Source organism: Carcharhinus amblyrhynchos, chromosome 17 (assembly GCF_965287045.1).
Source record: "Carcharhinus amblyrhynchos chromosome 17, sCarAmb.v2.hapA, whole genome shotgun sequence".
NCBI classification, from domain to species: domain Eukaryota; kingdom Metazoa; phylum Chordata; class Chondrichthyes; order Carcharhiniformes; family Carcharhinidae; genus Carcharhinus; species Carcharhinus amblyrhynchos.
Window position 1 is genome coordinate 48,207,949 of NC_137340.1, and position 27,363 is coordinate 48,235,311.

General features: G+C 45.6%; 1 protein-coding gene across 1 annotated transcript in view; it reads right to left on the bottom strand.

The window, feature by feature from the left end:
* The window catches only part of hpse2 (heparanase 2), a 290,363-nt gene that overhangs the window by 137,479 nt on the left and 125,521 nt on the right, over positions 1-27,363 (bottom strand). Inside the window, exons 4-5 of the mRNA XM_080205316.1 lie at positions 26,480-26,653; positions 1,190-1,361 (exon numbers count right to left, since the gene is read on the bottom strand). Of these exons, the coding sequence (XP_080061442.1) occupies positions 1,190-1,361; positions 26,480-26,653 (346 nt within the window). The remainder of the gene's footprint in view (positions 1-1,189; positions 1,362-26,479; positions 26,654-27,363) is intronic.

The following is a 27,363-nucleotide window of genomic DNA, read 5'->3' on the forward strand; positions in this document are numbered from 1 at the left end:
AGGCGGACACAGGGAGAAACTCCACACTGACGGTCACCCAAAGCCGGAATTAAACCCGCGTCCCTGGCACTGTGAGGCAGCAGTGTTAACCATTGTGCCACTGTGCCACCCTCATATACCCGCCCTATTGAATTTACAGTCGGTTTCAGCTGGGTGAGGATAGTTTCAAGTCAATTAAATAATCTGGAATATATAGTTAGTCTGAGTCCTAATGGCCTTCTGGTGACCTTGGCAACTGCCACCAATTGTTGTGAAAGCTCAACCTGTTCACTAACGTCCCTTTAGGAAGGGAAATCTGCCAAGCTTATCTGTCCTGGCCTATATTTGACCTTAGCATTGTGGTCGACTCTTAACTGCCCCTCTGAAACGGCCAAGCAATTCAAGGGCAAATGGGCAGAAAATGCTGGCCCTGCCAACGAGACCAACATCCCATCAAAGAATAGGGTAAGAAAGCAAGAATCTGGATCCAGAAGCTCTCTGCCAAAAAGAAAACGCTGGAAAATCTTAGCAGGTTTGGCAGCGTCTGTAAGGAGAGACAACAACCATCTAGACCCAACATGTTGGCTCTATCTCTCTCCACAGGTGCTGCCAGACCTGCTGAGATTTTCCAGCATTTTCTTTCTTGGTTTCAGATTTTAGGGTCCGCAGTAATTTGCTTTTATCCAGGGTAAAATTATATAATTTCTGGTCTACGGTTCGCGCTCTATCTAAGTGCAAAAGGAGCCAGTTATTTGGGGCGGTTACACAGCAGGGTATAAACCAGCCTCCCATCCATTGACTCAGTCTACACATCCCGCTGCCTTGGAAAAGCAGCCAGGATAATTAAGGACCCCACGCACCCTGGACATTCTCTCTTCCACCTTCTTCCTTTGGGAAAAAAATACAAAAGTCTGAGGTCACGTACCAACCAACTCAAGAGCACCTTCTTCCCTGCTGCTGTCAGACTTTTGAATGGACCTACCTTGCATTAAGCTGATCTTTCTCTACATCCTAGCTATGACTATAACACTACATCCTGCACTTTCTCATTTCTTTCTCTATGAATGGCATGCTTTGTCTGATAGTGCACAAGAAACAATACTTTTCATTGTATATGGATAGATGTGAGAATAATAAATCAAATCGAATCAGAAATCAATGTCCACAGCTGGGACTCACCCCCACACGAGGCTCTGCAGATGAAGCTTACCCGTCCAGCAAGGCTGCAGCGTTCCTCCGGGGACGCCCGATGTTCGGCCCGTACAGGCTGGCTCTCGTGTAGAATCGGACCGACTGCAGCAAGTTCTTGAGCTGGATGTAATCCCTCCCCAACTGGCTGCCATTAATCGCCTTGCCCACCATGGTACGGTAACTGTTCGGCTCTGCGGAAATATCACAAAATGCGCATTTTAAGCTCAATGCCCTTTGATCAGAAGTGACCGTCAAACACTAAACTCTCCTCCGTCTCCCCTTCTCTTTATATTCTCATTTACAGCAAGAACGGTCAGGGAGGGAAAGTGTTCCGAAGATTGCCAATTTATTATATCTGGCACAATGTGATCACAACCTATTTCAGATTGTAACAAATCAGGAAAAGCAGTTTCAAGAGTTGCTGGGCACCTTTATTTATGGTTCAATGAATTAATAAAAGGTCTTCTAAAGTATGCAGAGTTACAGTCTCCGCAGCTACATCAAAGAGCGTGGGCTGATCTGCACATCTCCACTGATTCTGACATCTCCTTTATCATCTTCAGTAACACAGCATGGAGCAGCCTCTATTTTTCCATACTGTTGGTGCCAGTTTCTGTATGATTCATGCTGTAACACAGCGTGAAGGATCCTCTGAGGAAGAAAGAACTCACATTTGCAAAGTGCCTCTTACATGGTCAGGACGACCCCAAGTGCAGCCCAGTTCCTCATGAAGTGCAGACACTGCCACAGAGGCAATTTGCACTAAATTGCAGCAAAGGCCCCCAAACAGTACATGTGATAAATTGCCACTTCATCTGTAGTTAGCGGAAATGTTTTAAGGGATCAAAGTTGTTCAGGATACCAGGAGAACTCCCTTCTCTTTAAATAGTCATATGGGACCCTTTTCACTACCTGTCTTTAAAAATGTGTTCTCACAATAAGGATAGAAGTGTCAACACCTCTACTTTCGCAGGAGAAAATTCAGTATGTCTGCTATGACTCTCACAACTTTTACAGATGCACCATAGAAAGCATTGTTTCTGGTTGTATCACAGCTCGGTATGGCTCCTACTCTGCCCAAGACCGTAAGAAGCTGCAAAGGGTCGTGAATAAAGCCCTATCCATCACACAAACCAACCTTCCACCCACTGACTCCGTCTACACTTCCCGATGCCTCGGAAAAGCAGCCAGCATAATTAAGGACTCACGCACCCTGGACATTCTCCCTTCAACCTTCTTTTGTCAGGAAAAAGATACAAACGTCTGAAATCACGTATCAACCGACTCAAGAATAGCTTCTTCCCTGCTGCTGTCAGACTTTTGAATGGACTTACCTTGCACTAAGTTAATCTTTCTCTACACCTTAGCTGTGACTGTAACACTACATTCTGCACTCATTCTTTCCTTCTCTATGAACATTATGCTTTGTCTGTATAGCAAGAAACAATACTTTTCACGCTATACAAATACATGTGACAATAATAAATCAAATCAAATCAAAAAATCATTAGAAAAGCCTGGATTTATTGTCCCCCATTAGTTGAGTTGGGTTGCCAGCTATGATTAAATGTATTCCTAGTGGTTTAATTACATGGCTTGCCCCCACATTCCAATTAGCCAACACATGAGGGTGGCATGGTAGCACAGTGGGTTAGCACTGCTGCTTCACAGCTCCAGGGTCCTGGGTTCGATTCCTGGCTCGGGTCACTGTCTGTATGGAGTTTGCACATTCTCCTCGTGTCTGTGTGGGTTTCCTCCGGGTACTCTGGTTTCCTCCCACAGTCCAAAGATGTGCGGGTTAGGTTGATTGGCCATGCTAAGAAATTGCCCCTTAGTGTCCAGGGATGTGTAGGTTAGAGGGATTAGTGGGTATAATATGTGGGGGTAGGGCCTGGGTGGGATTGTGTTCGGTGCAGACTCGATGGGCCGAAGGGCCTCTTTCTGCAGTGTAGGGTTCTATGATCCATCCTAGTACTGTACTGCCTTCCTGCATCAATTTGAAAGCAAAAGGACCCATGACTCACTGGATGAGGCTTTACTGTCACTCAAACATACCCCCATTTTCAAAACAATTATATCCGGTAAAGACAAATGTTCAAAGAAAATTGCAAAGTAAAAAATTCTTTTTTAACGTCCCTGAAGTTCTGATGTTTTTCTTCCAGGGTTGAACTGAGGACAGCCCAGAGATTGACCTTCAATTCCTGGACAGTCCGAGCCAATCCTGGAGAATTTGATTTGATTTCTTATTGTCACATGTATTGATGTGCAGTGAAAAGTATTGTTTCTTGAGCGCTGAACAGACAAAGCATACCATTCATAGAGTACATGGGGAGAGGAAAGGAGGGGGTGTAGAATATAATGTCGCAGTCATAGTTAGGATGTAGAGAATCTGAAACAAAATGCTGGAAAATCTCAGCAGGTCTGACAGCATCTGTGGGGAGAGAATAGAGCCTACATTTCAAGTCCTTGTGAGAGCTAAGAGCAAAGAGAATCAGCAGAGATCTATACAATGAGTGTGGCGGGTGTGCGGCATTAGGCAAAGGGAATATAAATGGGGATGTAGAAGGCTGAGAAGGTGTTAAGAGTGTCCATTAAGTAATGAGGAAGTGAGAATGGCAGAACAGAGGTACCGATTATTAAAGGATTGCCTGGGGAATGCGGCAGTTGCACGGAAGTGGGGGGATGGTGGGGGAATGGAGAGCTGGAATAGAGAAATGGAAAAATAGAAGTAAAAAGGAAGGATGATAAAAGGAATGAATGAGATGAAATGAAATGGAATAAAATAAATGGAAATGGAGTGAAGGTGGAGGTGGAGAATCTGGTGGCCCTCAGTTGATACAAGCACGGAGAAGTATGAGGTAGTATTTGTGATGTAGATATATATATTATTGTATGTTGGAGATTGGGTTGAAGACTGCCCTTTTAAGAGTGTGGGCCAGGTGACCCCAGGACTCCACTCTGTGTGGGACCCTGTTGGACAGTCTTAGACCTAACTGTCAATGAGTGCACATCTTCGATACACAGCTCCCAGTATTGAAGTGTTTAAGCCTACCTCGTGATTCTTTATAGGAACATACATAATAGCATTCTTCTGGAGGGACACCAAGGAAAGAAAGGTTTGTGCTCAGTGCGGAGAAGCCAGTGATGGTCAATGAACTGAGGAGACCAAAGGTTCACATCCATTAGATGTCAATGGGTGGCACTCTTGCCTCTCAGTCAGAAGCTTTCAGTCCAAGTCCTACACCAGCGACTTGAGCATAAAATCTAGCCTGGCACTTCACTGCAGTACTGAAGGAGTGCTGCACTGTCAGACGTGCTGACGTTTATCTCCTTGCGCTCATACATTCAGAGAATCATACGAAAGAAATTCTTGCATTTATGTAGCACCTTGCACAACCTCAAGACATCCCAACTCATCCAACAGGGAGTATTAAATGGAGGCCCCAGCTCCCCTCTCAGGTGTGTGTCAAAGATCCAATAGCACTCAGTTAAAGGGGAGGAGTTGTGTTCTCCCTGGTATTCTGAACAATATTCATCCCTTAGCCAACATCACTGAAACACATGAGCTCATCATTGTCACACTGTGTATGTGGGGGTTTACTGTGCACACACTGGCGGACATATTTCCAACTTACAACAAAAACTGGTCTCCTCAATACCTCAGTGGCTGCAATGAGTTGGGCTGTTTTGAGGTTGTGCAAGGTGCTACGTAAATGCAAGAATTTCTTTCGTATGATTCTCTGAAAGTATGAGGGCAGGGACATAAAACCAGAAATGAGATCAACGGCATTTTGAGCTTGTTAAGTAGCAACCTAAAACTATATGGGTAAAGAAGTAAAAGGAGAACAGCACTGATTAGGTAATAGTTATAATGCTGCAAATTTAGCGCATAGAGAATGGACAGGATAGATTCACCAGGGTGAGGTTTGGGTACCAGTGTTAGAAAAGGGGGAGACTTTAGCTTCTGGGACCAAATCCCCACCCCTACAATGCACCCTACCCCTCCGGGTAGAGAAAATTAAATGGAGGCTCAAAGAATCTTTCTATGATTAACAAGAATGTTGACAGCGGACACAGAAATAATATTTTCACTGGTTAAGGAGTCTGCATTCTTTGCTTCAGCCCTGAGTACGTGCCTGTCTGTATCTTGGTAGAAGGTAGATGATTTACAACAGTAACCAGCCAGAGAGAATACACTGGTCCCACCCCCACTTTCCTCACACTGGGAGATAAATTCCCAAAGAATTACTTCAAAAATTTGGCTCAGCAAAGTTTTGTGGTCGATGTGTTGGAGGATAACACAATTCTGACAGTTATACTCTGTGACTGGCCAAAAAAAAAGAGTTCTAACTTATTTGCAAATGCATTTGTGTGACGGATGTCAGTATCCATTCCTTCATTGCCATTGAGTTATAATCCTGGAACTCATTCCCTAACAGCACAGTGGGTGTAACAGGAGTAGGGGGTTAACAATATAACCCAACAAACTGCTTCATCATTCATTACAATCATAATCTTAGGCATCATCTCCTTTCTCTCACTTACCCCCCCATAATCATAGAATACCTACAGTGCAGAAGGAGGCCATTCAGCCCATCGAGTATACACTGACTACAATCCCCCCAACCCCTATCCCCATACATTTACCCCGTTAGTCCCCCTGACATTAATGTGCTTCAGGGAAGGAAATCTGCCATCCTTACCTGGTCTGGCCTGAGTGTGATTGGCTGCCGAATACATGAGGGGGGACAGACCAGCCCAACCCCAATTCTGTCCCCATGCCCCGCACAAAAATGGCACAGAGGCAAATGGAGGTGGGCAACCGAATTGATGGGTTGAATAGCCTAACTTTGCTCCCAAATATTATGGTCTTATGTCAGCTATTTTTAGCTCTCATCCTTTCCTGATCCCAGCCACAGTGGGTGTCAAGTATTAAGACCCAAGTCTTCTAAGTTTTCATATATCACTGCCAATGGCTGCTTCAACTTACAAAATTAAAAGGAGGATTGTCAAACAAATTTTGACTCATGACATTTTAGAATATCAGAACAAGTGATCAAACTTAGTCAAGAAGGTGGATTTCAAGAATAAAGAGAGGTGGAGAGTTTTAGGGAGTTTGGGGCCTAGGTAACCTTCAGTTTAAGTATTGTGTACCTTTTAATCTACTTGGAGAAGATTTCTTTTCTATTCATTCATGGGACATGGGTGTCGCTGGCTGGGCTAGCACTTGTTGTCCATTCCTTGTCACCCGTGAGAGGGTGATGGTGAGCTGCCTTCTTGAATCGCTGCAGTGTATGTGCTGTGTGTTGACACACGACGCTGTTAGGAAGGGAATTCCAGAATTTTGACCCAGCGGTTGTGAAGGAACAGCGATATATTTCCAAGTCAGGATGGTGAGTGACTTGGAGAGGAACTTGCAGGTGTACCCATGTATCTGCTGCCCTTGTCCTTCTAGATGGAGGTAGTTGGGTGCTGTCTAAGGATCTTTGGTGAATTACTGCAGTGCATCTTGTAGATAGTACACACTGCTGCTACTGAGCGTCGGTGGTGGAGGGAGTGGATGTTTGTGGATGTGGTGCCAATCAAGTGGGCTGCTTTGTCCTGGATGGTGTGGAGCTTCTTGAGTGTTGTTGGAGCTGCACCCATCCAGGCAAGTGGGAAGTATTCCATCACAGACCCCTAATAAGGCCCTTCCAGTACAGTTACACCACTGGCATGATGATAAGCCTCACACCACTGTCACGTTACTGTATGCAACAAACCATAGATCACTGCATTTCTTCAGTTATCAACTGTGGATTAGTGTGAACTGCAGCCTGGATTGAGACTGTCCAAACTCAAACCATTCAGCATGCCCATATTAGAGAGATGGAACAACCATTAGTCAGGGTTAGAATTAAACCCATTATCTGGGGAAATGATGGAGTTCAAAGCGACGGCACCTCGCCACGATCCATCATATGGAAGGTACTTAGTCCCTCCAACCTGTAGTGAAAGAACAGTGATATACACTCACTGTATCTCCCTGGTTATCACAGCTTTCTGCACAGTGGAGCGCTAATTCCATACGGCTGATGGACAGATACATGATACACTCGAAAACAATTTGTGTTTATAAAGTGCCTTTAACAGAGTAAAACATCCCAAATCACTTAGTTAAAAACTAATTACTGCGGATGCTGGAATTGGAAACAAAAACAGAAAATACTGGAAAACCTCAGCAGGTCTGACAGCACCTGCGAAGAGAGAGTAGAGCCAACGGTGTCGTCCAGACTCAAAACATTGGCTCTACTCTCTCTCCACAGATGTTGTCAGACCTGTTGAGTTTTTCAAGCATTTTCTATTTTTAACCCAAATTACACCACAGGAGCACGCACATTCTCCCCATGCCTGCGTGGGTTTCCTCCAGGTGCTCCAGGTTCCTCCCACAGTCTGAAAGACATGTTAGTTAGATGGATTGGCCATGCTAAATTCTCCCCATGTGTCCAAAGGCGTGCTGATTAGGCGGATTGGCCGCGCTAAATTGTCCCTAAGTGTTTAAAGATGTGTGGGTTAGGGGGATTAGTGGGGTTAAAGTGTATGGTCGCGGGAATAGGGTGGGGGTGGGAGGAGGAGAAATGCTCTGACAGAGAGTCAGAATAGATTCGGTGGATCGAATGGCCTCCTTCTGCACCATAGGGATTCTTGAAATTCAGGAGAGGCCGATCCAATGATAATCTCCTCTGGAATCTGCACAACCCAGAGTGAATTTGTAAGTTAGCCCAGCTCCGAGTGGGCACTGCCCTCAGTTCCATATTGGTTGGGATTCAAATAGCAAGTAACACACGGAGTGGGGGAAGGGTTGACATGGAAAGCAGAAGACAACCATCATCCTGGTACTTAAGAAAAGCCAAGCAGCATGTCTTAATGAATATCAGCCAATGGTTCTGACACCCATCATTATGAAGTGCCTCAAAAGGTCAGTCAGGACACGAATAAATTCCAGCCTTCTGGACTACCTGGATCCACTACAGTTTGCCTACTGCTGCAACAGATCCACAGCAGATGCCACCTCCCTGGCCCTGCACTCAACCCAGGAACACCTAGATAACAAGGACATCTATGTCAGACTCCTATTGATTGACTACAATTCAGCCTTCAACATCATCATTCCCACAAAACTCATCTCCAAACTCCATGGCTTGGATCTCGGCATCTCCCTCTGCGAATGGATCCTGAACTTCCTAATTCGCCTACACAATCAATAAGAATAGGCAACAACATCTCCTCCAAGATCATCCTCAACACCAGTGCCCCACAAGGCGGTGCTGTCAGTCCCCTACTATGCTCCTTATACACCTATGATGGTGTGGCCAAATTTCCCTCCAATTCAATTTTCAAGTTTGCTGACGATACCACTGTAGTGAGTCAGATCTCAGACAATGACAGCAGGTAAACTGGTGCGGCGACAATAGTCTCTCCCTCAATGTCAATAAAACAAAGAAGATTGTCATTGACTTCAGGAAGTGTAAAGGAGAACATGCCTCTACATCAATGGGGACGAAGTAGAAAGGATCGAGAGCTTCAAGTTTTTAGGTAGTCCAGATCACCAACAACCTGCCCTGGTCCCTCCTTGCCGACATTATAGTTAAGAAAGCCCACCAACGCCTCTATTTGCTCAGAAGACCAAGGACATTTGGCATGTCAACAACGGCGCTCACCAATTTTTACAGATACACCATAGCAAGCATTCTTTCTGGTTGTGTCACAGTTTGGTATGGCTCCTGCTCTGCCCAAGACCGCAAGGAACTACAAAAAGTCATGAATGTAGCCCAATCCATCACACAAACCAGCCTCCCATCCATTGACTCTGTCTACACTTCCCACTGCCTCGGCAAAGCAGCCAGCATAATTAAGGATCCCCGGACGTTCTCCCTTCCACCTTCTTCCATCGGGAAAAAGTCTAAGGTCACGTATCAACCGACTCAAGAACAGCTTCTTTCCTGCTGCTGTCAGAGTTTAGAATGGACTTACCTTGCATTAAGCTGATCTTTCTCTACACCCTAGCTAGGACTGTAACACTGCGTTCTGCATTCTCTCATTTCCTTCTCTATGAACAGTATGCTTTGCCTGCATAGTGCGCAAGAAACAATACTTTTCACTATATTAATACATGTGACAATAAAAAAATCAAATCAAATCAAATCAAAGGAGATTGTGATAATGGATCTCTAGGTGCTGTCTAAGGTTGGAACTGAGACATGTTTCCATTATAAAGCGCAGTATGCTGAATCTAATCAGGATTATTCCTGATCTGGACTGACACTTAAGTAGCTGAACTGCAAAGTTAAAAATTCAATTTGAAAAGTACAAATTATTGGATTATGCTCCCACTTTATGTAAGTGGCTATTAATCTCAAACTCTCCATTACTGTTCCTCACTATCACCAACTGTAATTTGATACTGATCTAATACCTCATTATTCACTAAAATCGGCTGTCTGGGCAATATAAATATCACAAATGTGAGTTTTTAAAATGATCCGAAAGTACCTTAGCACTGAAGTTTTTAAACTATGGTTTTCTAAGTTTTTTTGTATTTGACAGAACATTTTACGTACACCTCCCATTAAGTGAGTTTCCCCGATAAAGATCTAGACATTTTGGACAGCCAGTTGTTAATTTAAGAGCAACATGATGTGATTGATGCTGAATTTTCTCTCAATTGTCCAGTCTTTCTGCTCCCTTCCTAGTAGCTGCCTTTTATATTTAGGGAGAGGGTTCAGAGGTGCAGGGGATGCTTTAATACCTCAGTGCATAGCCAGGGGCAATGTCTTGGAGTAAAGGTAGAAAATGCTGGAAATACTCAGGCACAAGTTAGGCCTAACTTGTAAGGCTGTGAACAGTTGTGGTCCTCCTATCATAGAAGTGGGAGCAAGGTGGACTTGGGAGAATGCATTGGCACCAGGTCTGATCCTGCATTGGTGCAGATTGGTCAGATAATGCTGCATTTGTCAGATAATGTTCTAACTGGTTACGTGGTGTTTACTGATCAGCTGCACGTTGAGAGATTGAAAGCTTTTTCTACTGATGAATGATAGCGGACGCCGCCAGGGAGCTCTTAAAGCCACATGTGTGCAATCGATGACATCTCATACCTGTAGGAAGCTGGAGGTAACTGCAAATCCCATTGCTCTGCTTGGCTTCATCCAGACAGAAGTGGAAAGGGCAACGGTGACCTCTCAGAGGCATTCATGGGCGAAGGATTGTGATATTCTGCAGAGGTTCCCAGCCGAACACTGGAACAAGCCAGTCTCCAAAAAAATTGAGCATTCACCTTTAGAGCCACTGGTAATGTTTGCCCTCCCAGGCCATGCACCATCAGATCCTCCTGAAGAATGTGGTCCTGTGGAAGGTGCTCTTTTGGAGAATCAGTGCAGACTTGATGGGCTGAATGGCCTCCATCTACACTGCTGCGATACAATGGTTCTATGTGACCCAGCACATCCCACAACAGGCAAAGGCATCTGCCCCACCATCTCTTGCTCACCTTCAAGTATGAGAGATGTCTTCAGTGCAGCCTGGGTTGCCAAAGACTTCCAGGGAACTGGTTTCTCCAGCTCAGCTCCCGAGTCTTCATGGGGCCCAGCTGGCTCACGTTCCTCAGGGTGAGAATCTTCCCTTCTCTCTGCCTGACAGCAGCAGGCCCTTCTCCTCCTCAGGTCCATAAGAGCGAAGAAAAAGGCAGTGTCTTTTGCTGCCTCCATAGAACACGACAGCACAAACAGGTCCTTTGACCCACAAGTTGCGCCGATCATATCCCTACTTACCAGGCCTATCCTAACCCTCAATCCCAATAAATAGAAAAGTTACAGCACAGAAGGAGGGCATTCAGCCCATCCTGTCCATGCCAGCCTGAGGACACCCAGGTGCCCTATTTAACCATACCTTCCTGCACCCGGCCCATAGCCCTGCAGCTTACAACACTTAACGTGCAGATCCAGGTACTTTTTAAAAGAGTTTAAGGTCCTTGACTCCATCACCAACTCGGGCAGCGAATTCCAGACACCTGCCAACCTCTGCGTAAAGAAGTTCTTCCTCCTATCCCCTCTACACCTACTGCCACTTATCTTAAATCTATGTCCCCTGGTTCTAGAATTCACCACCAAGGGCAACAATTTTAACCTATCCACTCTTATCTCTTCCCTCATAATTTTATACATCTCATTCCAGCCACCTCTCAGCCTTCTTTGTTCCAAGGAAAATAACCCAACTATCCAATCTCCCCTCATAGCTACACATTTCAAGTCCTGCCAATATTCTTGTAAACCTCCTCTGCACACTCTCTCCAGGGCAATTATGTTCTTTCTGTAATGTGGAGGCCAGAACTGCACACAATTCTCTAGTTGTGGCCTCACCACTGTTTTTCCAATATTATATCTTTACTTTTTCTACATCTCTGTCAATGAATTTAAATTTTTGACCAACTTGCCATGTGGGACCTTGTCAAATGCCTTGCTAAAATCCATGTACGCAACACTGCGCCACATTCATCAATACTTCTTCTCACTTCCTCAAAGAACTCAATCAAGTTTGTGAGCAGGACTTTCCTTTAACAAATCCATGCTGACCCATCCCTGACATGTCTGTGCCTTTCTAAGTGACCATTAATCTTAATTCTCAGGAATGATTCTACTAATTTGTAAGACTAACTGACCTATAATTGTTTGACATTTCCTTTGATCCCTTTTTAAACAGTGGAATTATGTTTGCATTTCTCCAGTCTTCCAGGAACTCCCTTGTATATAGTGAGGCTATGAAAATCATTCTCAGGGCATCTGCTATCTCCTCCCTGACGTCCTTCAGCAGCCTCAGAAACAGTCCATCTGACCCTCTGGTGACTTTTCAACTTCCTAGCTTCTAACTCTTTACTTCCTCTCTCGCTTTATGATTATCCCATCTAATATCTCAGTGTTCCTCCTGGACTACTCAATCTCCATCACCTCTTTCCTTTGCAAAGACGGAGGCAAAGGGCAGGATTTTCCAGCCGCGCTTGCCCCAATTCCGGAAACTCCCACCCAAGGTCGGCAGACCTTTGCACGCTCTGTTTCTGGCCTGCTTTGATTCCCGTGGCAGGAGGGACAGGAAAATCCCTGCCCAAAATGTTCATTTGAAACTGACCCCCCACCCACAGCTTCTGCATCTACAAACAAATTCCCTGCTTCAGCTTTGATAGGGCACATTTTTTCCTTAACTAACCTTTTACTATTAGTATATTGGGAAAACATCTTTGGTTTTTTTTTTAACTTCACTGGCTAATCTTTTTTCATGCCCTCTCTTTGATTTCTTTATTTCCTTTTCGACCTCCCTGCACTTTCTATATTCATCTGAGCTATCTGAAGTGCTATGTTGTTTGACCCTATCATACGCTTTCTTGTCTCACTCCTCCTTGAGAAAATCAAACAGAGACATGATCGAACATAGCCCTGCAATGGTCACTTCCTATCGCCAAGCTAGGGAGTCAATGAGAAGCCCTTGGGTTGACCTCATTCCGGGAATTCCATTCCCATGCCCTCCTTTTAAGGGCGGCGTGGTGACATAGTGGTTAGTGCCGCTGCCTCACAGCGCCAGGGACCTGGGTTCGATCCCCAGCTTGGATCACTGTCTGTGAGGAGTTTGCACATTCTCCCCATACCCGCGCGGGTTTCCTCCGAGTGCTCCGGTTTCCTCCCACACTCCAAAGACGTGCTGGTTGGGTACATTGGCCATGCTGAATTCTCCCAGAGTGTACCCGAAAAGGCGCCGGAGTGTGGTGACTTGGGGATTTTCACAGTAACTTCATTGCAGTGTGAATGTAAGCCTACTTGTGACTAATAAATAAACTTGTAGAGATGTTGCACAGCCTTAAGTATTACTGGAAGCTGACTGCGCTTCCCTGTGCCCCCAAGAATGCCATGATGTGGATGTGCTGGCGTTGGACTGGGGTAAACACAGTAAGAAGTCTGACAACACCAGGTTCAAGCCCAACTGATTTATTTGATAGTAAACTCACAACATTACGGGGTTAGCCCCTTCGTCAGGTGAATGGAGAGTTCTGGCCTCAGACAGAGCATATAACAGCACAGACAGTTACAGATTACTGATTAGAATGCAAGTCTTTACACCTAACCTGCTGTACAAGTCTTAAAGAGGCCAACAATATGAGTGGAAGGAGCATTAAGCCCAGGTTAAAGAGATGTGTATTGTCTCCAGACAGTACAGTCAGTGAGGGTTAGCAAACCTAGGCAAGTCATGGGGGTTACAGATAGTGTGACATGAACCCAAGATCCCTGTTGAGACCGTCCTCATGTGTGCAGAACTTGGCTATCAGTCTCTGCTCAGCAACTCTGCGCTGTCGTGTGTCGTGAAGGCTGCCTTGGAGAATGCTTACCCGAAGGTCAGAGGCTGAATGCCCATGACCACTGAAGTGTTCGCCAACAGGAAGGGAACAGTCTTGCCTGGTGATTGTCGAGTGATGTTCATTCATCCGTTGTCATAGCGTCTGCACGGTCTCCCCAGTGTACCATGCTTCGGGACATCCTTTCCTGCAGCGTATTAGGTAGACAAGAATGCCCCAGGCATGACAGTACTTTCACAGACGGAGTTGGATCTGCATGAGAACAGCCAGGTATTGAGAGACTGTCTCCTCTGGAGTAGAGTCCAGTCTGATGGGTTTACCCTGATATCCTGCACCAAGAATAACAGTTACTGAAATTGCAGTATAAAGGGTTAACAGAATGGGTTACGCTGATGTATGAAGTGGACAATAATGTATCACTGACATCAGTCAGTCACGTGTTAGGTTCAAGAGGGAGACAGAGGTTGGGACTGTGCCTAGGAGCAAAGTGCCTACTCTATAACCTGTTTAGATGGAGTACTGGTAAACTAGTGTTAAGCAGATACTAGAGAATGTTTACATTCTGTCTGAGAACTAAGTTCCAAGCCTAGAGTCCAAGATGGAAGGATCACCTCGAAACAAAAATGACCCAGTTGCTGTCTTTTACAGTTGATGAAGAAGTTAGTGTTGAAGTGAAGATGGGATTGAGGGAGACTGTAGCATAAAGGGGAAGTTGAGTGGGGGTAAAGGGGAAGTTGAGTGATCCTGTTGAGTACGAACCCAACAGCTTACTTACTTTTCTTTAATTTGAATTCATTCATTTTCAAAGCCAAACTGATATAAACAGCATGTGATATTAAGAGTAATAAATAGATAAAAATATTTGGAAAAACTTGACATGATTGGGAGGGGAGTTACTGCAGAGCCCACCCCATTAATTCCCCACACGTCAGGGGGATATAAAGGACATAAATTATTTTAAAAGCAAAAAGTTCACCCGAAAAGAGCTTGCTGCTGAGCGGGAACGTTTTTTTTCTGTGAAAAGCTGCTTAAAATAACAGGCGCGGGCATTTTTCATTCCACTGTCACAGTTGGGCATGGCCAACGCCAACAGTATAAATATATCATACACTGTGTAAACACTTAGGGAGCAATGATTTGCGAACTGAAATTCTGCAACTGCTTACTTTGCTGGAGATTAAACCATCCTGATCTCTTCAATAAACATGATCTCTATCACTTTGCTTTGCAGATTGTAACACAGCCCTCGAGTCAGCGCCTCACTGCTGGAGTGCCGGCTTTGTGATGTCTGTCTCTGGGCTGAAAGTCATACATCCCAGCAGCATTCGTCTGAAGAAGAACAGGGGAGCTGTTCACGGTGTCTTGACCAATATTTATCCCTCGTCCAACATCTCAAAACACAGATGATCTGGCCGTGATCAGACTGTTGTTTGTGGGAGCTTGCTGTGCATAAATTGTCACCAAATAATAACCATATTAAAAAAGCTATTTTCCAATTTAGAGCAATCAACTTGGCAATTGAAAAAAGCACACATCTGATGTTTATCCACCATGTCTCACAACATTTCAATTAAAATGAGTTTTTAAAGCAGTCATTAAAAAACAAGGTTCCATCAAGAATTTACAGCACTTCTTCTGCAACCATCATCACTTCCATCGATGTTGCTGTCCATTGATAAATGTCCTTCATTCCAATTTGCCTTCATTGTCTTTCCTGCATTACAGTAAAAAGTCTGACAACACCAGGTTTTAGTCCAACCTATTTATTTGATAATATTCTCACAAGCTTTCGAGGGGACAGCCTCTTCGTCAGGTGAATGGAGAGTTCTGGCCTCAGACAGAGCATATAAAGCACAGACAGTTTAGAGATTACTGATTAAAATGCGAATCCTTACACCTAACCTGCTGTTCAAGACCTGAAGTGGCTGACAATGTGAGTGGTAGGAGCACTGATCACAGTTTAAAGAGATGTGTATTGTCTCCAGACAGTACAGTAAGTGAGGTTTTGCAAACCCAGGCAAGTCACGGGGGTTACAGATAGTGCGACATGAACCCAAGATCCCTGTTGAGACCGTCCTCATGTGTGCGGAACTTGGCTATCAGTCTCTGCTCAGCGACCCTGCGCTGTCGTGTGTTGTGAAGGCCGCCTTGGAGAATGCTTACCCAAAGGTCAGAGGCTGAATGCCCGTGACCACTGAAGTGTTCGCCAACAGGAAGGGAACAGTCTTGCCTGGTGACTGTCGAGCGATGTTCATTCATTCTCGGAGGTATTTCATATTTCACTTGTTCTAAAGTGGCCTTCAGGACAAAGCGAGCTTGTGAAATGCTCTATATATTCTCATTTTCTTTTCTTGCCCGGGTACAAGTATGTGACGGTTATCAGATTGTGAGATTGTATTTAGAATGAGGGGCATTTTAACCTGGATCATAGCCCCCAGGCTGTGGAAGAGGGGGAAAAAAATCAAACAGAAGTTCCTGCTTTTCGGTACACAGAGTAGGTGACGGAACTGGGCCCATTTGCCAAACCCACTGTGCTCAATTGCCCAGTCAATACCTACTCTTCCACATACAAATAGGGGCAGACTTTCCAAATCCACACTTGGTATCTGGACCTTCAAGCGCTAACACATGGCACCTTCAGAAAGTGATCTAGCCAATAACTAGTGTAGAAGCTACAGACATTATCCTTATAGGATTTAATTAATAGGAAGGATTTGATTTGATTTGACTCATTGTCACATGTATTATACAGTGAAAAGTATTGTTTCTTGTGCACTATACAAAGCATTCTGTTCATAGAGAAGGAAAGGAGAGAGTGCAGAATGTGGTGTTACAATCATAGCTAGGGTGTAGAGAAAGATCAACTTAATGCGAGGTAGGTTCATTCAAAAGTTTGATGGCAGCAGGGAGGAAGATGGTTCTTGAGTTGGTTGATCTCAGACTTTTGTATTTTTTTCCCGAAGGAAGGAGGTGGAAGAGAGTCTTTCTGGGATACGTGAGGTCCTTGATTATGCTGGCTGCTTTTCCGAGGCAGCAGAAAATGTAGACAGAGTCAGGGGCTGGTTTGCGTGATGGACTGGGCTTCATTCACAACCCTTTATAGTTCCCTGCGGTGTTGGGCAGAGCAGGAGCCATACCAAATTATACCATTTCTGTGATATAACCAGAAAGGATACTTTCTATGGTGCATCTGGAAAAGTTGGTGAGGGTCGTAGCTAGCGTGAAATATTTCACAGGTGACACAATAATGCTCTAAATGGTCAACGTTTGAAAGTACAGATTTCTGTTAAAGAAAAAGAACCTTTGCAGGAAGAACTCCACCAAATCCTGGGCAACAACGATTCATTTTCAGATCTTGCTTTGTGATACCTGGAATTCCCGAGTACAGGAGCGGGCTGCATCTTTTCCAGCCTTAAGTTTTGAACATAAATCAGTTTTGCTTCCACAAGGCTCAAAGTTTTGCCTCCAAGTAATATTTGCTGAAGAATTACTAAGGGGGAAATGCTGGATTAACTACAGTCAACACGCATTGTAAATGCTTCTGTTCTGTATTTATAGTAGAGTTGTAAAAATCACCAACATATTCATAATGACAATATTATGGCACATAGGACCAGAGCAATTCTTATCCCATCATAGAAGCATGCTGGCACAGTGGTCAGCACTGCTGTCTCACAGCACCGGGGACCCGGGTTCGATTCCCAGCTTGGGTCACTGCCTGTGTGGAGTCTGCACGTTCTCCCTGTGTCTGCGTGGGTTTCATCCAGGAGCTCTGGTTTCTTCCTACAGTCCAAAGAAGTGCAGGTTTGGTGGATTGGCCATGCTAAATTGGCCCTTAGTGTCAAGGGGATTAGCAGGGTAAATACATGGGGTTGCAGAGATAGGGCCTGGTTGGAATTGTTGTCAGTGCAGAGTCGATGGACTGAATGGCCTCCTTCTGCATTTTAGAGATCCTATAATTCTATCACTCTTTACATTCAGTCCTGTGTCCCTTTAATTCTAACCTTTGAGAGTATTGAATAATTGTTCTGGGTCACTCAGTGCCTGTCAGTCAGAAGAAGTCATCCTTTTGGTGGTGTAGCTTATCCCAAAAGGGCGACTTCTTTATTTGATTTTAGGAAGAATTTGTGGCCCCTCATTTTAATAGCCACTAAAACATCTTGGGATCAGAGAAATAGGAGAGATTTGAAAATGCCGCAGCTCAGAAAAGCAAGGAATGAGGGAACGGTTGGGAGACGCAATGCTATAGAGAAATGTTTAAAATCAGGTCTGAGAGATTCCCGAACTGGGATTTAATGCTGGAATTGATGCAGAGGCAAGTACGGGGAGCTTGATGTGTGTTTATTTAATTGTTGGTAGCATTTGTCTTGATTTCTACTTGTCCAAGAGTGTTTTCAGTTGTTTTAGTTTTGCTATTCAGTTTACTTTGCACATTCCTCAAGTTACATTTGTTTAATTTGCAATATTTTAGTGACTCATGTGCTGCAAGTTTAATGTCCAAAGCCAAAACTGCTTTTGACTGACATTGAACTTGGCGTGTGAATTGAGTGTGTAAAGACTCTGAAATGAAGTGGGGTGAGACTGCTTAAAGGAGGTCAGCCCTGAATCCAGCTCCAGAAAAGCCACTTCCTGCTGACACCATGTCAACGGACCATAGACTTGAAAAATGACGACCTTCTGAAGATAAGGGAGGACCTGATTCGAGGGGGATTGGGGCAGAAGAAAGCAGGGGACAGGAAAAGACCATTTGGCCCATCAAGCTTGCTCCTACTGGAGACAACTGACACTAAAATGGATGGATTTAATCTCTCAAAGGGTTTCACTGCACAAAACTCACCTGAATTACCATGATAGCACAGTGGTTAGCACTGCTGCCTCACAGCGCCAAGGGGACCTGGGTTCGATTCCCGGCTTAGGTCACTGTCTGTGTGGAGCTTGCACGTTGTTTGCGTAGGTTTCCTCTGGATGCTCCAGTTTCCTCCCACAGTCCAAAGATGTGCAGGTTAGGTAGATTGGCCATGCTAAATTGCCCCTTAGTGTCAGAAGGACTGTCAAGGGTAAATACATGGGGTTATGGGGTGAGGGCCTGGATAGGATTGTGGTTGATGCAGTCTCAATGGGTGAATGGCCTCCTTCTGCACTGTAGGACTCTGTGATAATAGAAACTCAAGATTTTCCTTTCATGCCCATATATTTAGAATGAATAAATGTTAAGACCAGTGTATATTGCCCAGTGTGTGTGGATGGCATGGTGGCATAGTGGTTAGCACTGCAGCCTCACAGCACCAGGGACCCACGTTCAATTCCAGGCTTGGGTCACTGTCTGTGTGGAATCGACACGTTCTCCCCGCGTCTGCATGGATTTCCTCCAGATGCTCTGGTTTCCTCCCTCACTCCAAAAGATGTGCTAAATTGCCCCTCAGTGTACCCAAACAGGCGTCGGAATGTGGCGACTAGAAGATTTTCACCATGACTTCATTGCAGTGTTAATGTAAGCCTACTTGTGACACTAATAAGTAAACTTTAAACTTAAAAAAACTAAGTGCCCTTGAGGAGGCGGCAGTGAACCACATTCTTGAATACCCTATGGCTTGCAAGGCTTATTAAGCTTCAACTTTTCTCTGGGTCTGGAGACACATCTAAGACAGACAAGTTAAGGATGGAGGATTTCCTTCCCTATAGCACATAAGTAAACAGGTGAGATTGCATGACAGTCCATTAGTTTACTAAGAAGTCTCACAACACCAGGTTAAAGTCCAACAGGTTTATTTGGTCGCAAACACCACTAGCTTTCAGAGTGCTGCTCCTTCGTCAGGTGAGTTCTGATCACAAACAGGACATAAAAAGGCACACACTCAGTTTACAGAATACTGATTAGAATGTGAGTCTTTACAGCTAATCAAGTCTTAAAGGTGCAGACAAGGTGAGTGGAGATTGTCTGCACCTTTAAGCCTTGGTTAGCTGTAAAGGCTCGCATTCTAATCAGTATTTTGTAAGCCAAGTGTGTGCCTTTTTATTATTTGTGATCAGAACTCCCACTCACCTGATGAAGGGGCAGAGCTCCGAAAGCTAGTGGTATTTGCCACCAAATAAACCTGTTGGACTTTAAGCTGGTGTTGTGAGACTTCTTACTGTGTTTACTCCAGTCCAATGCCGGCATCTCCATATCATCAGTCCATTAGTTTGTCAGTCACTGTAATAAGTGCTAGCATGGTGAACCAGACAGAGGCAATCATTGATAGCAAGCATGAATTCGTTTGATTTTCCACTCGATTCATGGATGGGCAATTGGGTAGACTCCCTTATGGAGCTACTTTCCCCAGCCAATCCTCCTTCATCTGCTGCATCAACACAGTCCAATACACCAGGGGAAATTGAAAGGAAATGCATCTCCAAACTGAAAGCACTATAAACTGGGCGTGGAGAACAATCCTCTCTCTTCATGGGTGCCATGGTGGCACAGTGCTTAGCACTGCTGCCTCTCAGCGCCAGGGACATAGTACCTAAGAATTCGAGGAGTTGACCGTACAGGCCCCTCAACTCATGGTTGAATTGTATCAAAATTCCACCTAAGCAGCTATCAGAGCAGGCACACCTCATTTTGCTCCGTGCAGTGACGGTTTTGTCAAACAACAAGTGTTTGATGATCTTTGGGAGATATTTGTTTTAAAGGGTGATTGCAGATAACCATCGTCTGTAAGGAATGATTCCGGTGAAGAATGGCACTCAGCGAACTGACCTAATGTCACTCGGCTATTCAGCACGGAATACACGAAGGATATTTTTGTACCTCTCAGGCATTTTGCTTTAACACTCGGCCTCCAGCGTTGACAACCTTAATCCCTTCAAGTTAAAGCCAAGAGAATTTAGCTCTGAGTCACATTTCAACATGGATTATGTAGAAACGTAGAAAATCAGAGAACCCCACAATGCAGAAGGAGGCTATTTGGCCCATCGAGTCTGCACCGACCGCAATCCCACCCAGGCTCTACCCCCGTAACCCACACATTTACCCAGCTAATCCCTCAAACCTACGCATCCTGGGACACTAAGGGGCAATTTAGCATGGCCAACCCACCTAACCTGCACATCTTTAGACTGTGGGAGGAAACCGGAGCATCTGGAGGAAACCCATGCAGACACGGGGAGAATGTGCAAACTCCACACAGCAGTGACCCAAGCCTGGAATTGAACCCGGGTCCCTGACACTGGGAGGCAGCAGCGCTAACCACTGTGCCACTGTGCCACCCTCCAGCAGCAGCAGCATCCTGTGTGCTCAATCTTGATTGATTCAGACCCATGGGGTGGGATTTATTGGCCTCACTCACCCCAAAACCGGAAAATTTTGCCCATGTTCAGTGGACCTTTGCGTGGTACATGTTCTGCTCACCATGATTCCTGCGGTGGGCAGGATGGCAAAATTCCACCCGTTTCTGCAGGCGTGTGAGACTGAATGCACAACGGCAGTCTGCGACCTTCCAGGAACCGATACAACTCAAACTCCCAAGAGCTTCCATTTTCCACTGATGATCAAAGCATAACTTGTCTAATCCCTACTTCACCTTCAGCACCCAGTGAATATTTTGTCTCCCGTCACAGCTGTGACTTTTTAGAAAGGCTGGAGCGGTTTCCCGGTGCTGTCAACCTAGCCTGAACCATCAAGTCTAGCTGAGCGCACGAGCAGATGTAATGTCTCACTGATGCTGACAAACTGGTGGAGCATTACCCCAGCACCGTTTGCGAGATTACCATTTAACTTAATGTCGCTCAAACAGCAAAAATAAAACAACACAAAGTTCTGCTTTGATCAGACGCTAGTGTTTTCCCCTTTGGGTGAATTCATCATCGTGTGCACCAATACCTATAGCAACCAGGCCAAGGCAGCAAGTTGTTACTGACACTTCCTCCGGCCTGGATTCATCCAGCCTGCTTTCATGCACTTGCTTTTCAAAACTTTTTCCAATCCAGTGACTGAATCATCCAGACATTTCAAATTTGAGCTCCTATGCTTTTGCAGTGAGAGTGTAGACTCTCCAGCTGGGGACTTTACCAGCATGTAGAATATGGGTGGCACGGTAGCACAGTGGTTAGCACTGCTGCTTCACAGCTCCAGGGTCCTGGGTTCGATCCCTGGCTTGGGTCACTGTCTGTGTGGAGTTTGCACATTCTCCTCGTGTCTGCGTGGGTTTCCTCCCACAGTCCAAAGATGTGTGGGTTAGGTTGATTGGCCATGCTAAGAAATTGCCCCTTAGTATCCAGGGATGCATAGGTTAGAGGGATTAGTGGGTATGATGTATGGGGGTAGGGCCTGGGTGGGATTGTGTTTGGTGCAGACTCAAAGGGCCTCTTCCTGCACTGTAGGGTTTTATAGACAGTGTTTCCAAATCTCCAACATTGCCCTGGAGTTCCCTAGAATGAAAGATTCATGTAGAGGACTGTGAGAAATCCACAGAAAACTTGTAGTGATTTTTGTTTTCTCGTGTTTTGGGTGGCATGGTGGCACAGTGGTTAGCGCTGCTGCCTCACAGCTCCAGGGACCCCCAGGTTCAATTCCCAGATGGGGTCACTATCTATGTGGAGTTTACACATTCTCCCCATGTCTGCGTGGGTTTCCTCCTGGTGCTCCGGTTTCCTCCCACAGTCTAAAAGATGTGCCGGTTAGATTGGTTGGCCGTGCTAAATTGCCCCTTAGTGTCCTGGGATGTGTAGGTTAGTGGGATAAATGTGTGGGGTATGGGGATAGGGACTGGGGTGGGATTGTTGTTGGTGCAGTGCAATGGGCCGAATGGCCTCCTTCTGCACTGTAGGGATTCTATGATCTTCTTTGAACATTTTTGTTTATTTGTATTGGGGTTGGAGAGGTTTGGATAGGGTTGGGGTGGTGGTGGAGGAGTGGAATAGGGAACGCAGTTGGGGGGTTAGGGGTGGGAGGGGGATTTAAGGGTGAGATCTTCATTCATTTTTATGGGACGTAAATTTCGCTGGTGGGACCAGCATTTATTTTTTGTCCCTAACTGCCCTCCATTCCAGTGGGCATTTAAGTGTCAAATGCATTGGTGTGCATCCAGAGTCACATGTAGGCCAGACCAGGTAAGGATGGCAGATTTCCTTCCCTAATGGACATGAGTGAACCAGATGGCTTTTTAGAACATAAGAACATAAGAACATAAGAAATAGGAGCAGGAGTAGGCCATCTAGCCCTTCGAGCCTGCCCCGCCATTCAATAAGATCATGGCTGACCTGTTGTGGCTCAGTTCCACTTTCCCGCCCTCTCCCCATAACCCTTAATCCCCTCTCTTATCAAGAACCCATCAACCCGCTTCTTAAAAATATTTAGCGAGGCAGCCTCCACCACTTCAACGGGCAGAGAATTCCAGAGATTCACCACCCTTTGAGTGAAGAAGTTCCTCCTCAACTCCGTTCTAAACCGCCTCCCCTTTATCTTGAGGCTGTGCCCCCTAGTCCTACTGTCTTTTTTGAGCGGGAAGAGTCTCTCCACCTCTATCCTATCCATCCCATTCATCATCTTATACGTCTCAATGAGATCTCCCCTCATTCTTCTAAACTCTAACGAGTACAAGCCTAGTTTATTCAGCCTCTCCTCATAGCTCAATCCCCTCAACTCCGGTATCAGCCTAGTAAACCTCCTCTGCACTCCCTCCAGGGCCAAAATATCCTTGCGCAGGTGCGGCGCCCAAAACTGCACACAGTACTCCAGCTGCGGCCTCACCAATGCCCTATACAGCTGCAGCAAGACCTCCCTACTTTTATATTCAATCCCCCTCGCTATGAAGGCCAGCATCCCATTTGCCTTCCTGACCACCTGCTGCACCTGCAAGCTGGGTTTTTGCGACTCATGCACAAGGACCCCGAGGTCCCTCTGCACCGTCGCCTGCTGCAGTTTTTCGCCACGTAAGTAATAGTCCTTCCTACCATTCTTCCTACCAACAACGCTTGTTTCATGGTCATCAATCGACTTTTGATTCCAGAATACATTGAATTCAAATTTCATCATCTGCCGTGGTGGGATTTGTCCCCAGATCTTGCCCTGGGTGTCTAGGTTCCTAGTCTAGTGACAATACCATCATGCCATTGCCTTTCTTTGGAATTTGGAGGAGGGGAGTTAAGGATAGAAGACTGTTTGACAATCATCAATCACCCTACTGAGTGGACGATACGTCTGTTTCCGAGTGGTGTGGAGAGGCAGTTTGTCTTGGGGACGAATGTGCTGGAAGTCTAATAGCGGGATCAAGGGAGGGGCACGTCATGTACTGTAATACTTAGCAACACATCCAGCCCAAATCGGGTACCCGAATCGGGTTGATTTTCTAGAGTAACAAGGAATTACTTTATCATAGAACAGAGAGGCAGGTTAGCACTGCTGCCTCACTGTGCCAGGGACCTGGGTTCAATTTCCGCCTTGGGTCACTGTCTGTGTAGAGTTTGCACATTCTCCTCATGTCTGCATAGGTTTCCTCTGGTTTCCTTACACAGTCCAAAGATGTGTGGGTTAGGTTGATTGGCTAAATTGCCCCTTAGTGCCAGGGTAAATACGTGGGGCTACAGGGATAGGGGCTGGCTAGGGCTGTTGGTACAGACTCAATGGGCCGAATGGCCTCTTCTGCACTGTAGCAATTTTACGATTCCATGATTCAGGTGTACTCTAGCCATGTGGCCATCTACTGAGTCTCTCACTAAAATGTCTACAGCTCTGTATTCTTAACACTCTCTTTACTTTCCAAGTGAATCCACTTCAGCAGAACCAATCTATGTAAGGAGGAGTGGAATGAGAAAATTCCATATGATCCAGTGGGCTGAGTTCTATGGCCCCGTCACAGAGTGGGTGGGACTGGAAAATGCAGCAAGCTGTTCAAAACTCCATTGATTTGGGCAGGAGTGGATAATCCCTGAAGTGAATAACTCCCCTCCAATAAGTCCACCCAATCCCCTCAATCTTCTAACCAATGATTCTGAAAAGCTAACGCCAGCCCATCCTCCAGATGCCTACCTAAGCTTGCGAGCTCCATTTCAGCTTGTCGATTTAATGATTTTTGTGTTGACGTGAGTTGCTGATACTTGTAAATCTCCCAGGTGCATCCAATGGGCAGATGAGTGGAAAATATATTTACATTTATTTTGGATCAGGTGTTAACATACTCCAGTGGATGTCCGGCTCAAATATTGCAAACTCATTCCCGAACACCTCATTGAGCATTAGGTGACTTCAGATCCAAATTACACCTCGGTGTTTGTATTAATATTGGAGGGAAAAGCCTTCATGGCTGCACAAAAAAACATTCTTATACAGAGAACGCGCTGTTAAAACTACATCAAACTACAAGGAATTTACAACACCGGCTCTGGCTATTCATGTCTATCCTTGTGTACATGGTCCACACGTGCTTCTTCCCACTCAACTGCCTCTCACCCCACCTGTATGTCATGAGGGCCATAGATAAGGTGAACAGCCAAGGTCTTTTCCCCAGGACTGGGGAGTCCAAAACTAGAGAATACAGGTTTAAGGTGAGAGAGGAAAGATTTAAAAGAGTCCCCAGGGGCAACTTCTTCACACAGAGGGTGGTGTGTGTGTGGAATGAGCTGCCAGAGGAGGTAGAGGGGGTACAATTACAACATTTAAAAGACTTTTGGACAGGTACATGATAGAAAAGATTTAGAGGGACAGGATCATCACAGTATAGGAGGCCATTTGGCCCGTCAAGTCTGCACCGACCACAATCCCACCCAGGCCCTATTCCCACAACCCTATTAATTTACCCTGCTTGTCCCCCTGACACGAGAGTCAATTTAGCATAGCCAATCAACTGAACCTGCACATCTTTGGACTAGGGGAGGAAACTGGAACACCCCCAGAGGGGACCCATGCAGACATGGGGAGAATGTGCAGACTCCACACAGAGAGTCACCCAAGGCCAGAATTGAACCTGGGACCCTGGCGCTGTGAGGCAGCAGTGCTAACCACTGTGCCACCAGGCCGCCATATAGGCCCAATCCAGGCAAATGGTTCAGTTTAGTAAAGCTGGTCAGCATGGACAAAGGGCCTGTTTCCATGCTGTATATCTCTATGACTCTCTTAGAGGGGTGGGGATGGTGGGGGGAGACGACAATGCAAAGGTCCTTTGACCTTGGGCAAGATTTTCCAGACTTGGGGCCAGCACGCCTGGAAAATCCCTCCCTCTGACTGGATATCCTTCTATTCCTTCCTTCCATGGCAAATACCATGTTTTATTTCCTCTGTCAGTAAGGAAGTTTCTTTGATTTATTGATGACTATCTTATATTTATGCCTTTTAGTTTTGGACTCACTCACAAGTGGAAACATCTTGTCTAAGTCTATCCCCTTCAGAATTTTCAAGAGCCCTTTCAGATTACCCCTTAGCCTTCCCTTTATCTGAGGAAAGAGTTTCAACCCTCTCAATGTCATCTGATCGATATACACTCACAATTCTGTTACCATCTGGTAAATCTTTATTGCACCTACTGCTGTGCCTCCATGTCCTTTGTCGGGAATATAGATCCGTACAATCTAAAGCGCAGAAGGAGACCATTTGGCCCATCGAGCCTGCGCTGACAACACTTCCATCCAGGTCCTATCCCCGTAATCCCACATATTCACCCTCCTAATCCCCCTGACAGTCAAGGGCAATTTAGCATGACCAGTCAACCTAACCCACACATCTCTGGTCTGTGGGAGGAAACCCATGCAGACACGAGGAGAATGTGCAAACTTCACACAGACAGTGACCCCTGGCCGGAATTGAACCCGGGTCCCTGCCGCTGTGAGGCAGCAGTGCTAACCACTGCGCCATTGTGCTGCCTGCTATCAAACTTTGTCATATCAATGTACTCAAGTGGCTTCATGGGAAGTGAGGGAGGAAAGTAGACCGTGCTGATCCGGACAGAGAAGCTCACTTACCATTTCCAAGCTCCCAGGATATATTATACTTCTTGCCGGCACAGTACTTGAGGAGGCTCAGGCCGCTGGAACCATTCCAGGAATTGTCAGGATTCCGCAGCAGGGCATTCAGACCAAGAATCAGGTGCAAACCGGAACACTCGGCGAAGTTGTAGAGTTTGTCTAGAGACCTGGCTGGTTAAAAACGAGCTACAGTTGAAATCTGGCCATAAATCTCAAAAGAAAAGACCACCGATCGGTTGTGCAAATGTCTATCGAGAGGCGGGAGCGAGTCCCCCATTACCGCACTATAACACTGACCAGCAGAAATCCAGCAGCAACCCAGGAAAAGGTGGGGTTTAGGTCATTTCAATGTCATTTTTAAGGATCCCCTGCCAAAGTTGTTAAAAGTTTATTTATTATTTGTCACAAGTAGGTTTACATTCACACTGCAATGAAGTTACTGTGGAAATCCCCTAGTCGCCACACTCCGGCACCTGTTAGGGTACATTGAGGGAGAATTTAGCACGGCCAACGCGCCTAACCAGCACATCATTCAGACTGTGGGAGGAAACCGGGGCACCCAGAAGAAACGTATGGAGATGTGCATTGGCTCAGATAATCTGGCAAAGGATACTTCAGGAGTTGACGGTGGATCAGCAATGGCAGACATTTAAAGAACACATACGTGAACGTCAACAACTATACATCTCCTGTCTGCATAAGAATCAAATAGGGAAGATGGTTCATCCACAGCTGACATGGGAAATCAGGGATAGTGTTAAAGCCAAAGAGGAGACATGTAAATTGGCCAGAAAAAGCAGCAAACCAGAGGACAGAGAGAAATTTAAAATCCAGCAGAAGGAAGAGCGGAATAGAATATGAGAGTGGGCTTGCAGAAAACA